Genomic DNA, 14,350 nt, shown 5'->3' with positions numbered 1-14,350 from the left:
ATATTTTAAAGAGCTACATTGGGTGTAAATGAGCTATTTCAAACGTTTTACTAACGAACATGAGATGTATGGCTGCATTATCAGTCTGTCAACAAATACATAATTTGCACGTCTTTTAAAGGCATTTAAATAAAAACACTCCAGCGATTGCACACAATAAATATAGAAGAATATTTTAAAGAGCCGCATTGAATGCAAATGACCTGTTTCAAAGGTTTTTAACGAACATGAGATGTAAGGCTGCATTATCAGTCTGTCAACAAAGAATTCATTTGCACGTCTTTTAAAGGTAATCAAATAAAAACATTCCAGCGATTGCACACAATAAATATAGAAGAATATTTTAAAGAGCTGCATTGAGTGCAAATGAGCTGTTTGCACTACTCAGTTCTTCGTCTGCATCATCAAAGACATCATTTGCACGTCTTTTAAAGGTATTTAAATACAAAAACTGCAGCGATTTAACACAATAATAGTATTGTAATATATTACAAAGGTTAAATGCTTGCTTATTTCTGCTTTTCGGCTCAACCGCACGGCAACGCGACGCGGCTTTGAAGCAGGCGCTCATCACATATTCTAGTATGGCAAGCCGTTTTAACCTAAAATCCACACACGATCCTCTATGGCAAGCTGTTTTAGCCTAAAATATACTAAGCATTTCTAGTCGTACTGCCATTTTTACTAGCAACAATTCAATTACAGAGCTCTAAGTGTTCTGGGCTGGCCCTTTTGCCCGAAGGCTGCCCAATTTGGCTCTCCAAGCCAACATTTAAAGTTTGTCATCGAACTTTAGCTTCTAGTTATTATTAAAATTCTTCTGAGACTAAAATTCTATACGCTACTCCTCCTACAGCTTTAAGGCTACAAGCCCCAAACTCGGCGGAGCCCTGGGCCCTGGTCACCAAAGTGTTGCTATATCTTTTTGGAATGATCAGACTTACAGTTGATTTAATATTAATTTTTTTACATGAAAAATTTCTATAGGATTTCAATGGGCTGAGAAAAAATGCGCCATCTAGAGGCGCAATACCTCTCCACTGAAGAGGCGGGACTCAAACCTCTTGCTTACAGTCACTCTGAAATCGGTGGAAATACAAATAAATACCGCTTTTTAAAATTTAAATATTACAGCGATTTAACTCTAAATACCCATTAGAACACATCAACAGCTAAATTCAGTGGTTTGTGAGCAGTTCTTGTAAAAGAAAAGCTTGCACCCTTCAGCGAGTATACAAGCCGTCAGCACGAACTCTCGAGCTGTATGTGCTCATAAACAACATAAATTGCACGAATTAGAGTGCCTTTAAAATTTATATATTTCAGCGATTTATTTGTAAATACCCATTAGAACACATCAACAAATCAACCTTTTGTGATCTGTTTTATTTCAAAGTTAAAGCACTGTCTTCAGCAAATGTGTTATACAGATGAGCTTTACGGCTCGGAGCTAACTTACCAGACTGAGAATTATACATGACTGCGCGTCTTTTAAAAGCATTTAAATAAAAACACTCCAGCGATCCAACACAATAAATATACAAGAATATTTTAAAGAACTATATTAGCTGCAAATGAGCTTTTCAGTTTCACTAACGAACATGTTACCGAGCTGTGACTTACTTTCACTTTGAACTCGGTGGAAAATGCATATAAATAACGCCTTTAAAATGACAATATTCCAGCCATTTAATTATAAATACCCATTAGAACACATCAAGACCTGAATTCAGCTGTTTGAACGAATTTATTGAAAACCCGAAGCATTTCCTTCACCGCGTACAGATTGCCTTCAACTATGATACATGGAGACGAACGACATAATTTGCACGAATTTGACCGCCTTTAAAATTACAATATTGCAGCGATTTAATTCAGTCCACCCATTAGAAAATATCAACAGCTAAATGCAGTTGTTCGTGAGTATTTTTTTTTTCATACAGAGAGCGCTGTGTTCAGCAGTGTGTTATGAGAGCGAGATGTCCGACTGAGAATTATACATGACTGCACGTCTTTTAAAGGCATTTAAATACAAACACTCCAGCGATTGCACACAATAAATATAGAAGAATATTTTAAAGACCTACATTGAGTGCAAATGACTTTTTTCACTGGCTTAACTAACTAACATTGAATGCACTGCTCAGTCTTCATCTGCATCAAAGACATCATTTGCACGTCTTTTAAAGGTATACAAACACTCCAGCGATTAAACACAATAATAGTAGAGTAATATATTACACAGCTTAAATGCTTGCTTATTTCTGCTTTTAGGCTCAACCGCACAGCAACGCTTTCAAGCACGCGCTGCACACTTGTTGTATGGCAAGCCGTTTTAACCTAAAATACACATAAATCCTCTATGGCAAGCTGTTTAGCCTAAAATATACTAAGCATTACTTATCGTAATAGCATTTTTACTAGCAACAATTCAATCAGAGAGCTCTAAGTGTTCTGGGCTGGCCCTTTTGCCCGAAAGGCTGCCCGGTTTGCTTCTCCAAGCCAACATTTAAAGTTTGTCATCGAACTTTAGCTTCTAGTTCAAATTAATTTGCCACAGTTACCTCCACTCGCAGTGTAGTAACATCTAGAAGCAATATGAATGCTCCTGAGCAAAATTTCGAGTGTCCCAGAAAAGGGTATGAATACTTATGCAACGGGATCTTTTCGGTTTTTTATTTTTTAATAAATTTGCAAAGTTGTAACAAACCTGTTTTGTGCTTTGTCATTATGGTTTATGAGATTTAGATTGATGTGGAAAAAAAGTAATTAAAAGCAGTTTAACATAATGCTGCAACAAAACAAAATTTGAAAAAAATGAAGGGGTATGAATACTTTTGCAAGGCACTGTATTTTACACAGAAAAGATTTTTTGAACAATTTTCTCGTTCCAAACCTGTATGCCTTTCTTTACTATGTAGGACATAAAATGAGAAATTTTGAAGAATGTACTAGTCGCTTTTTTCCATATAATTGGAGTAAATAGAGCTTTTAAGCTTCAGAAATGATGCAGAACATCATAAAATTAATCAGGGTGGTACTATTCTCTTGAGTGTATGTTAGTTTGAGCTCTTGATGATTCAATGAATCATTGATTCAATTCCCGAAAATAGTCTGAATTAGGGCTGGGCCGATAAACGATATCATATCGAATCGCGATAAAATTTATGTTAATAACGATGATAGGCTCTAGACATTTTTTGCTCGATATGGATTAATCTAAGAGCCAATCACACAGTAGAAATATGCGACAACAGCCAATCAGCGTACAGCGTGCGTGTGTACGTCAAAGTACAAAGTTCATTTCCTACCGCACTTTGCGAAGCAAACTTAACACCAGGACGACAAAAAAAGAGAGAGGAAGCAGCGACGAAAGTGAAACTAACTTCGAGTTATTATCCAAAGATGTTGAAATTGTCGACAAAAAAGGTAGCACGAATTCCGTTATATAAGTGGTTTGGCTACCTGAAAAGTGACTCTTAGCTCAGCTGAGAGTTTGGCGCGATTGTTAAAACTGAAACCGAAAGCAAAAAACGCACGCGCATTCAAAAGCAATTTTAATCCCCCCAATGCACGCAAGTTAGGCTACATGACATATCTAGGCTGTTATTTGTATGTAGGCTATGATAGGTTGTGTATGTCTATAGCTCTGTATCATGCTTGAAATATTCGTCTCTATTTGCACTTTGAATATTTAGAGAGTAGCCTACTTTGATTATGGCTGAATTATCTGCACTTAATACGATTAAGAAAGAACCGTGTCGTAATTTTTTGTTATTTATACTGTAGATTGTTTCAAAATACAGTGGTTGCCTCTAATTTAAATAGCTCAACCTATAATAGAGAAAATAAACAATTGTGTTAATAATAATAATAATAATAAATAAATAAATAAATAATTGTGTTACAAATTATGTTTTTACAATAATTTTATGTTTACATTTTGTACATTTACTCTCATTTACCATACTCTGTCACAACTTTTATTTTTTTAATTTATTTTAGTAAGTTGTTTTAATTTTTAAGGCCAAATCTGTTTTTGTTAATAAACTATACTTTAAATGTAATTTAATGAACCCTTTCATTTTTGTGGCTTTAGTCATTGTTGGGATACTATTTTAAAGCTGGCAACGTCAACAGCTTATATCGAAATATATATCGTTATCGTTCAATATGGGGAAAAAAATATCGAGATTACATTTTTGCCATATCGCCCAGCCCTAGTCTGAATAATCCAGTTCACAGAAACAATCTGAAAGGTTTGTTTATAAACGTGACCCTGAACCACAAAAAAAAAAAAAAAAAAAAAAAAAACAGTAATAAGGGTTCATTTTTGGAAATTGAATTTTATACATCATCTGAAAGCTAATTAAATAAGCTTTGTTAGGATAGGACAATATTTGGTTCAAGTAGGGGTGGGCGGTATGGCAAAAATATATCACGATTTTTTAGAAGTATCACAATTCCTTGTCATGTTGGTTTTACGATTTTGCAAGTTTTCTGAGCAGTACAGCCAAACTAATTTTTTTATTTTAAAATCAAAGCCTTACAAGGTAACAAAATATAAAATAAAAAGAATGGCAGACGTTTAGGCCAAAGTGGGCGAAGATAAAAAAAAAATCTTTGTCATTATTTTATCTTTGTTATTAAAAAAAACAAAAACAAAGATCGGCTACATGTTATAAATACACATAATTATTCAAGAAAATAAAAAAAAATAAAACACTATATACACTTAAATAAATTATACATTGATTCTCATTAAAGCAACTGCATTGAAGTTCTTCAGTCAAGAGAAGTGTATGATTTTTCTTTGTGTTTTGTTTTAATGGCCTACTATCACCCAAAATTCAACATTTACTTATTCTCGATTTTTTTGACATAAAACTTGTTGAACATAAAACTTATTTTGAAGAATGTGGGTAACCAAACAGTTGCTGGTCTTCAGTTACTTCTATAGAATTTAATTTATTTTTTCCCCAAAGTCAGTGGGGACCAGCTACTGTATCTATATTCTTCAAAATATTTTCTTTTGTGTTCAGCACAATGACAATCAGTAGAATGTTTAGTTTTGTTGCTTTAAGAGCTGCAGACATCTAATACAGGCACATATCCATTTACTTTCACTTTAGACATAACCAACCGTATTTATATGTAACCCTTGTGTGTTTTTGACAGAATTAGCGAATCAGACGCAAAAGATAGCTTAGTCCAGTAATCAGGCGCTGTTTGTCAGGATTTTTTCAGATGTACTGTACACACTCATGAAGCGCATGGCAGAACAGTGCACAGACAAATTAACATTATTTAACCAGCAAGCTTTTAAAGCACATGCAAATAATGTACTTTTGTGATTGCGAATAAATGCAGTGTCCCGTGAGTGAATGTATGTCGTCTTGTACAGTATATTAAGACGGAAGCACGCTGTAGCACGATACTATGATTTTTTTTTAAAAAGCAGATCATGGAGACATTTTAATCATCCACGATCAAAAATCCTAATTTATTGCACACCTATGGAAGCCTGTTTCCTCCACTGAATAAAAAATAAAAAGTTTATGTCTCGCAATTCTGACTTTTTTTCTCACAATTGTGAGTTTGTATCTTGCAATTCTGACTTTTTTTCTCACAATTGCAACTTTGAATCTCACAATTCTGACCTTTTTTCCTCAGAATTGTGAGATATAAACTCGCAATTGCGAGTTATAAAGTCCAGTTCTGAGGAGGAAAAAAAAGACTGATATGTTCACAGAATTGCAAGTTAATATCTCACAATTCTGACTTTATAACTCGCAATTGGAAGTTATATCACGCAATTGCGACTTAATTTCTCAGAATTGTGAGTTTATATCATGCAATTCTGACTTTTTCTCAGAATTCAGTTTGTATCTCACAATTCTGAGAAAAAAAGTCAGAATTGTGAAATAAATCGCAATAACTTTATATATATATATATATATATATATATATATATATATATATATATATATATATTCAGTGGCAGAAATGGGCTACCACACACACCCCTAGGTTCAAGATAAAACTATTTGAAAATCTGGAATCTGAGGGTGCAAAAAAAAGCTAAATATTGAGAAAATCACCTTTTAAAGTTGTCCAGATGAAGTTCTTAGCAATGCATATTACTTTAAATAAATATCTTTATGGAAAATGATCTTTACTGAAAGGAACACTCCACTTTTTTGGAAATAGGCTCATTCTTCACCTTAGCATAGATCATTGAATCCTATTAGACCAATAACATCACGTTCAAAACTGACCAATGAGTTTCGGTATTTGTCCTATTTAAAACTTGACTCTTCTGTAGTTATATCATGTACTAATACCGGCGGAAAATGTAAAGATGCGATTTTCTGAGTCGATAAGATTAGGAACTACACTCCCATTCTGGCGTAATAGTCAAGGAAGTTTGCTGCCGTAACATGGCTGAAGCAGGCGCACGCAGTAATATCACGCAGCACATGTGCAAATGCTAACCTAGCTGGGAACTAATTTCAGGCACTGTGTGATATTACTGCGCCTGCTGTGTCCATATTACAATAGGAAACTTCCTTGACTATTACGCCGGAATGGGAGTGTAGTTCCTAATCTTATCGGCCTAGAAAATTGCAGCTTTTTTTTTTCCGCCGGTATTAGTACACGATATAACTACAGAAGAGTCAAGTTTTAAATACAACAAATATGGAAACTCGTTGGTCATTTTTGGACGCGATGCTATTGGTCTAATAGGATTCAATGATCTATGCTAAGCTATGCTAAAAGTGATATCGCCAGAACAGGAGAACGGCTGAATGGATTTCAAAACGGTAAAACTCAACTTATTAACTCAGGGGGAGCTGGAGAATGAGCCTATTTCCAAAAAAAAGTGGAGTGTTCCTTTAATATCCTAATGATTTATGGCATACAAGAAAAATCTGTAATTTTGACCTATGCAATGTTGGCAATTGCTACAAATATACCTGTGCAACTTATGACTGTGACTATGGCTTATCACTTTTGTGGTCCAGAGTTACAAATATGAATTATATCTTCACAAATCAGATTGCTCTGATTCAACTCAGTAACTCAAGAAGGGGTGATTCTCAAATTAACAGCTTGCTAGAAAGGGAAGATTCAATTTCAGTCTGTTTCTTAGCTATTGTATTACTTCAGAAGATTTGAAATAGAGTGCACAAATCATCAAAAATACTTTTCTGATGCTTTTATGCTGCGTTTTTGAAGCTTGAAAGTTCCCATTCACTGTAATTGCATGGAAAAAAACTATCTTCAAATGTTCTCCTTTCTTGGTTAAAACATAAAAATACAGAGAGAATTTTAGGTTGAACTGTCCCTTTAACAATTTAACTGGCTCCATCGAGACTATTTGAGGTGAAATAGCAGAGGTTTGCGTGGTGTAAATTCCTGCTCACACATTGGCCGTGGAGTTCTTTTGGAAAGGCTCCGCATGACATTCTTTTCTTCCTGAAGATCTGATATATGTCCCAGTGTTTAGGAAATTCATTAATTGGATTAGAGCGTTGAAAACGAATGGCAGGCATTCAAAAACCTATTAACTATCCCACCTAGCAATGTGATTCCCAGAGGCAGGCAAAAATTTAAATGCACCGGTTGGAAGTGATGCATTATGATAACCTGATTTACTTGGCTGTTTCTAGGCACTACCACAGCATGGACGAGTTCAGCCATTATGACCTGCTGGACGCCAGTACTCAGAGAAGAGTAGCAGAGGGACACAAGGCCAGTTTCTGTTTGGAGGACACGTCCTGTGACTATGGCTACTACCGGCGATTTGCCTGCACCTCCCACACTCAGGTCACTCTCATTTATTATTTATGTATTTATTTCTGTAACTCTGTTCCAAAAATACACAACTGAAAGGAAACCTATGACTGGTTTGGAACTATTGTACACTACAAGTCAAAAGTTTTTGAACAGTAAGATTTTAAATGTTTTTTTAAAGAATCTCTTCTGCATTTATTTGATCCAAAGTACAGCGAAAACTTTTAAATATTTTCACTATTCAAAATAACTGTTTTCTATTTGAATATATTTTAAAATTTAATTTACTCTTGTGCTTTCAAAGCTGAATTTTAGCATCATTACTCCAGTCACATTACTCCAGAACTCATTCTAATATTCTGATTTGCTGCTCAAAAAAACATTTATTATTATTATGTTGAAAACAGCTGAGTAGAATTTTTTCATGTTTCTTTGATGAATAAAAAGATCAGAGGAACTTCAGAATCTTTTGTAACATTATAAATGTCTTTATCATCACTTTTGATCAGTTCAAAGAATTCTTGTTAAATAAAAGTATTAATTAAATTTGAATAGTGTAGTGTATGTTACAAAAGCTTTTTATTTCAGATTAATGTTGATCTTTGGATATTTCTATTCGTCAAAAAATCCTGAAAAAATGTGTTCATAATTAATAATCATAATTAATGTTTCTTGAACAGCAAATCAGCTTATTAGACTGATTTCTGAAAGACTATGTAACACTGAAGACTGTAGTAATGATGCTGAAAATTTAGCTCTGATCACAGGAATAAATTAAATGTAAAATATATTCAAATAGAAAACAGCTATTTCAAATAGTAAAAATATTTCACAATTTTACTGTATTTGCTGTGCTTATGATCAAATAAATGCAGTCTCGGTGAGCAGAAGAGACATCTTTTAAAAAACATTAAAAATATTACTGTTCAAAAACTTTTGACCGAGTGTACATTATTAAAATAGTGCTTCTCGTGAAAAACTCACAGAAGACTCAATTCACAATGGATTTCGAAAGACTTTGAGATGAGCATGTTGTTAAGCTAACAACACTACTTCAATAAGCATAAAAAATAACTACAACTGAAATGAAACCTCATATGTGACAGATTTGGAACTTTGTAAACAATAAAAACAGTGATATTTATGAAAAAAGACTCAATTTACAATGGATTTCAAATGACTGTGAGGTTAGCATGTTGCTAAGCTAACAACACTACTTCAATAAACATTAGAAATATATTAAACTACATAACTGAAGTGAAACTTCGTCCTGTACGTGGTCAGATTTGGAACTTTGTACATGATAAAACTGATTGATTTTTATGAAAAGTTCACAAAGGACTTAATTCACAATGTATTTCTACATCCTTTGAAATTAACGTGTTGCTAAGCTAAGCTAAAGATTTCCTGTTCTGGCGATATCACTTTTAGCATAGCTTAGCATAGATCATTGAATCCTATTAGACCAATAGCATCGCGTTCAAAAATGATGAACGAGTTTCAGAGGTGTAAAGTACTTGAGTAATTTTACTTGATTACTGTACTTAAGTATTATTTTTGGGGATTTTTACTTTACTTGAGTACAATTAAAAATGAATACTTTTACTTTTACTTAAGTACATTTTTAAAGAAAAAAAACTACTTTTTACTCCTTACAATTTTATTTACAGTCAAAAAGTAAATAATTTCAAAATACTAATTTTTGTGATTTTTTTTTTACTATTTTCTCTTGCTAACAAACCAATTGAATTGCGCTGAATTCCAGTTTAATTAAAATGTTATTCATTGTGCCAATGAGATTCGTTTTTACATTCTATGAAATTAATCAGACATGTTCATTGGTCCTTTGGAAGTGACATCAAGTTGCATCAATCACCACAATGCACAGCACCTTGACCTGGAAATTAGAGAAATTATAACATGCAGTCAGTGGAAGAAAATGGAGGAAGAACATGATTCAGTAGTGAACGCAGCCCAAAATCAGCCACAGGGGCAAGAGCACCCGTGGCCTTACCTTAGCGAATTCTTTTCTTTTAGCGGTATTAGTAAGGATTCATACAAGATGAAATGCATCCTTTGTCTCCCGCTCAACAAAGAAATATCGGCCTTCAAAGGTTAAATCTAAACAGTTCTAAAGCAGGATAAAACCTTGTATGTGGTTCATTCACTTCATGTTTTTAGAGATTAAAAACGTAAACAAGAATCTCTAGTTTTCATTTTTGCTTTTACTTTTACTTTTTTAATACTCAAGTACAATTTTAATGCAGTACTTTTTTACTTTTACTTGAGTGTAATTCTGGCTGAGTACTTTTACTTTTAATTGAGTAAAATTTTCACTCATTACTTGTACTTTCACTTGAGTAACATTTTTGAGTACTTTTTACACCTCTGACGAGTTTAGATATTTGTCCTTTTTAAAACCTCTCTCTTCTGTGGTTCTAAAGTGTACTGAAACCAGCGGAAAAAGTAAAGTTGCGATTTTCTAGGCCGATAAAATCAAGGCCTAATATTATCGACCTAGAAAATCGCAGCTTTACATTTTCCGCCGGTATTAGTACACGATATAACTACAGAAGAGTCAAGTTTTAAATAGGACCAATACCGAAACTCATTGGTCATTTTTGAACGTGATGCTATTGGTCTAATAGGATTCAATGATCAATGCTAAGCTATGCTAAAAGTGATATCGCCAGAACAGGAGAACGGCTGAATGGATTTCAAAACGGTAAAACTCAACTTATTAACTTGGGGGGAGTTGGAGAATGAGCCTATTTCCAAAAAAAGTGGAGTGTTCCTTTAAATGATATTCTGTAGAGATAATTTATATTTCTCCTGCAATGTCTGCCATCTGGACGGACTCACAATGCATTCTGGGATCGTCATGTTAGTCAAGAACAAATGGCCATGTGTGATTGTTTTGGGAGTAGGTTTAGGGCACAGCCATCTGTTAAAAGCAATACTTACTGTCAATATTATGAAGATACTACAAGAAAAAGTCATCTTAATAAAACATGTTTGACCCTGGCGGTACCATGGTCCAGTGAATATGGTAATAACATGGTACTTTGAGAAATACTATGATGCTGTATGATGCTTATATCTTGGTTTTCACATTGTACTTCAAGCTACTATAACCCTTTTACATGTCCGTGTTCTGAATGTATACTCTTGTTGTATTTCCAGGGCCTGAGTCCGGGGTGTTACGACACTTACAATGCGGATATCGACTGCCAGTGGATAGATATTACTGATGTGAAACCTGGAAATTACATCCTCAAGGTTTATGTCCTTAATCAAATAAAGATATTGCATTCAAGATATATCCATTCATGTTTCTGATATCCAGCCTGTTCTGTTCCCTTTCTGCTTTAGGTTAGTATAAATCCCAGTTACCAGGTGCCAGAGTCGGACTACAGTAACAATATTGTGCGCTGTGATGTACGTTACACCGGAAACTACGTTTATGTTTCAGGATGTCAAGTTTCACAGTGAGTACCCTTTATTTACTGTGTGTATTATACTGTATATTTCAGTTGACTATTTAAACATTAATATGCTACATTTATTTCAGGTATTAAGAATCTACTAATGGAATAAAGAAAGATCATCAGAAATCAATGATAAATGGTAAAAAACCTGCGACAAAGCGAACAGACGAATGGACGTCGATCATGGGCCACTTTCCTGTTTGTGAGAGCCAATAATCAGCAGGGCATTTTAGTGTTGACTATGCCACAGAATATACAAACCTGAGGCATGAGTCCAGTTTTAAAGTGAATTGCATTATTCATTTTTGTTGTTTCTTTGCTATGAAAATGAGTCCAGGGTCATATTGTGCTGGATTCCTCCTGTAGAAATTCGGATGAAATGGTGGTTATACTGCCAGAAACCACCACAGTTTGCAGAGGTGCCACACGTTCCCCAAATCATTCTGCATCATTCTCTCAGACTGATAAATTATAAACATTTAACCTTCAGATATTGATCCACACTGGGGTTTTTACCTGAAACATGCTTTAGTGTGCTAGAGCGATGCTTTAGTTGTGTATTCTAAGTAGATATTTATATACAGATGCTCATATTACTGCAACACGTTTTATGTATATGAAATGAAAATTACTTGAATAAATAACTTCACACTCAGCTTCATTAAATTACTTTGTCTTGTGTTCTGACTTGCCACTCTCACATTATGGTAATAACGGGTTTTAACTTATGTCACAGTTTGGTCATGTTGCCGGATGGCAGCCATATTGGAGATAATCGGATGTAAACAACAACATGGATTGCACAGTTAATGTACTACTGAATATGTTGTTCTGCTAATTTATGCTGTCTAAACCACGGCAAAAAACGTGTGGAAGCTCCTAAATCATATAGAGAAGCGGGAAAGGGTGCAATATTTTGACTAATTTAAGTTAATAGGTGGTAAAGATAAGTACAAGCTGTATTAATTAAGATTCTTGCCCTGGAAATCCTGGTTCAGTTTGGCCAACAACAAATGCCTTTTGTTCCTCAGACAGTTTTTTGCACTCTTCTCCTTGATTTGTCATAACTTTAGGCAGTCTATACTCCAAATGTTTTTCCCTGTCCGACCGATTAGTACAGCCCAAAACATGACAATAATTGACCATTTTCAGCAGCAATAATGAGCCAAATATGCAAGTTTTGTTCGTTACAGTGGCATTGTTTACATTCAGTGCAGCCAAAATGGCCGATTAATAAAGTGTCGTGAAAACACTCTATAAAGGATTTGGTCAGTTACCCGGATGCACAGCCATATTGGAGATACTCAGATGTAAACAACAGCATGAGCTGCACAGTTAATGTACGACTGAATATGTTGTTCAGCTAATTTATGCTGTCTAAACCACAGAAAAAAACATGTGGAAGCTGCTAAATCATTTAAAAAAGGACTTAGTAAGCGGAAAGGACACAATATTTTCAAACTAAAGTTAATAGGTGGTAAAGATACATATGAGCAGTATTAATTAAGATATTAGCCTAATATATCACCTACCTGAGCGGAAATGATAAGAACAGACACAAAGTTGTCAAGATTCTTGCTGGAAATCCTGGTTCAGTTTTCAACCACAAACGCCTTTTGTTCCTCAGACAGTTTTTTGCACTCTTCTCCCTGGTTTAAAAAAAAAAAAAAAAACTAGCATATGCTGGTAAGCTGGTTTTGATGCTGGTTAGGTATGTTTTGATGCTGGTTTAAACTGGTCCTTTGCTGGTTTATGCTGGTCCTTCACTGGTTTATGCTGGTCCTTTGCTGGTTTATGCTGGTTCTTTTGCTGGTCATGTGCTGGTCAAGGACCATCATAAACCAGCAAAAGGACCAGCATAAACCAGTAAAGGACCATCATAAACCAGCAAAGGACCAGCTTAAACCAGCAAAGGACCAGCTTAAACCAGCATCAAAACCTACCTAACCAGCATATGCAGTTTTTTTTCAACAGAGCTCCTGGATTTGTAATAACTTTTGGCAGTCTAGTACTAAAAATATTTTTCCCGGTCCGACTGATTAGTACAGCCCAAAACATGACTATACCTGACCATTTTCAGCAGCAATAATCTGCAAAATGTGCAAGTTTAGTTCGGTTTAGTGGCATTGTTTACATTCAGTGCAGCCAAAATGGCTGATTGATGACGTGTCGTAAAAACATTCTACAGAGGGTTTGCACTTAAGTCACGATTTGGTCAGTTACCCGGATGCCCAGCCATATTGGAGATACTCAGATGTAAACAACAGCATGGGCTGCACAGTTAATGTACGACTGAATATGTTGTGCTGTTAATTTATGCTGTCTAAACCGCGGAAAAAAACGTGGAAGCTGCTAAATCATATAGAGAAGGACTTAGTAAGCAGAAAAGGGTACAATATTTTGACAAACCGAAGTTAATAGGTGGTAAACATACATACGAGCAGTATTAATTAGGTTGGTAGCCTAATATTTCACCTACCTGACCTGAAAGGATAAGACCAAACACGAAGGTTGCCCTCAGACAGGTTTTGCACTCTTCTCCTTGATTTGTCATAACGTTTGCCAATCTATAGTAGGCCTACTCCAAAATGTTTTTTCCCGGTCGGACCGATTAGTACAGCCCAAAACATGACAATAATTGGTCATTTTCAGCAGGAATAATCAGCAAAATATGCAAGTTTTGTTCGGTTCAATGGCACTGTTTAGATTCAATGGCCGGTTGATGGCGCGTTGTGAAAACACGCACCTTAGCTTGATAACACATTAATTAATGGACTGGTGTGTGAATTACTTGTTGACTATTCTGTTGTTTTTATCAGCTGTTTGGACTCTCATGACGGCACCCATTTACTGCAAAGATCTATTAGTAAGTAAGTGATGTAATGTTCAATTTCTCCAAATCTGTTCCGATGAAAAAACACGCCTGAGGAGGGTGAGTCAACTTTCTGCAAATGTTTATTATTCTGGGTGTCTGGCTGATGATGTATTTCCCTGTCAGGACGACAGGTGGCAGCATTGCATCTACAGACTAACCGCTAAACCTCCCACTTGTGATGGAGAAGAAG

General features: G+C 35.1%; 1 protein-coding gene across 1 annotated transcript in view; it reads left to right on the top strand.

The window, feature by feature from the left end:
• Positions 1-11,940, top strand: part of loxa (lysyl oxidase a) — a 53,914-nt gene extending 41,974 nt beyond the window's left edge. Inside the window, exons 5-8 of the mRNA XM_073829689.1 lie at positions 7,674-7,830; positions 10,981-11,076; positions 11,170-11,285; positions 11,369-11,940. Of these exons, the coding sequence (XP_073685790.1) occupies positions 7,674-7,830; positions 10,981-11,076; positions 11,170-11,285; positions 11,369-11,375 (376 nt within the window). The 3' untranslated portion in view covers positions 11,376-11,940. The remainder of the gene's footprint in view (positions 1-7,673; positions 7,831-10,980; positions 11,077-11,169; positions 11,286-11,368) is intronic.
• The last annotated feature ends 2,410 nt before the right edge of the window (positions 11,941-14,350 follow it).

The sequence above is a fragment of the Garra rufa genome, chromosome 23, assembly GCF_049309525.1.
Source record: "Garra rufa chromosome 23, GarRuf1.0, whole genome shotgun sequence".
NCBI classification, from domain to species: domain Eukaryota; kingdom Metazoa; phylum Chordata; class Actinopteri; order Cypriniformes; family Cyprinidae; genus Garra; species Garra rufa.
This window is presented reverse-complemented; position numbering and strand designations above follow the sequence as displayed.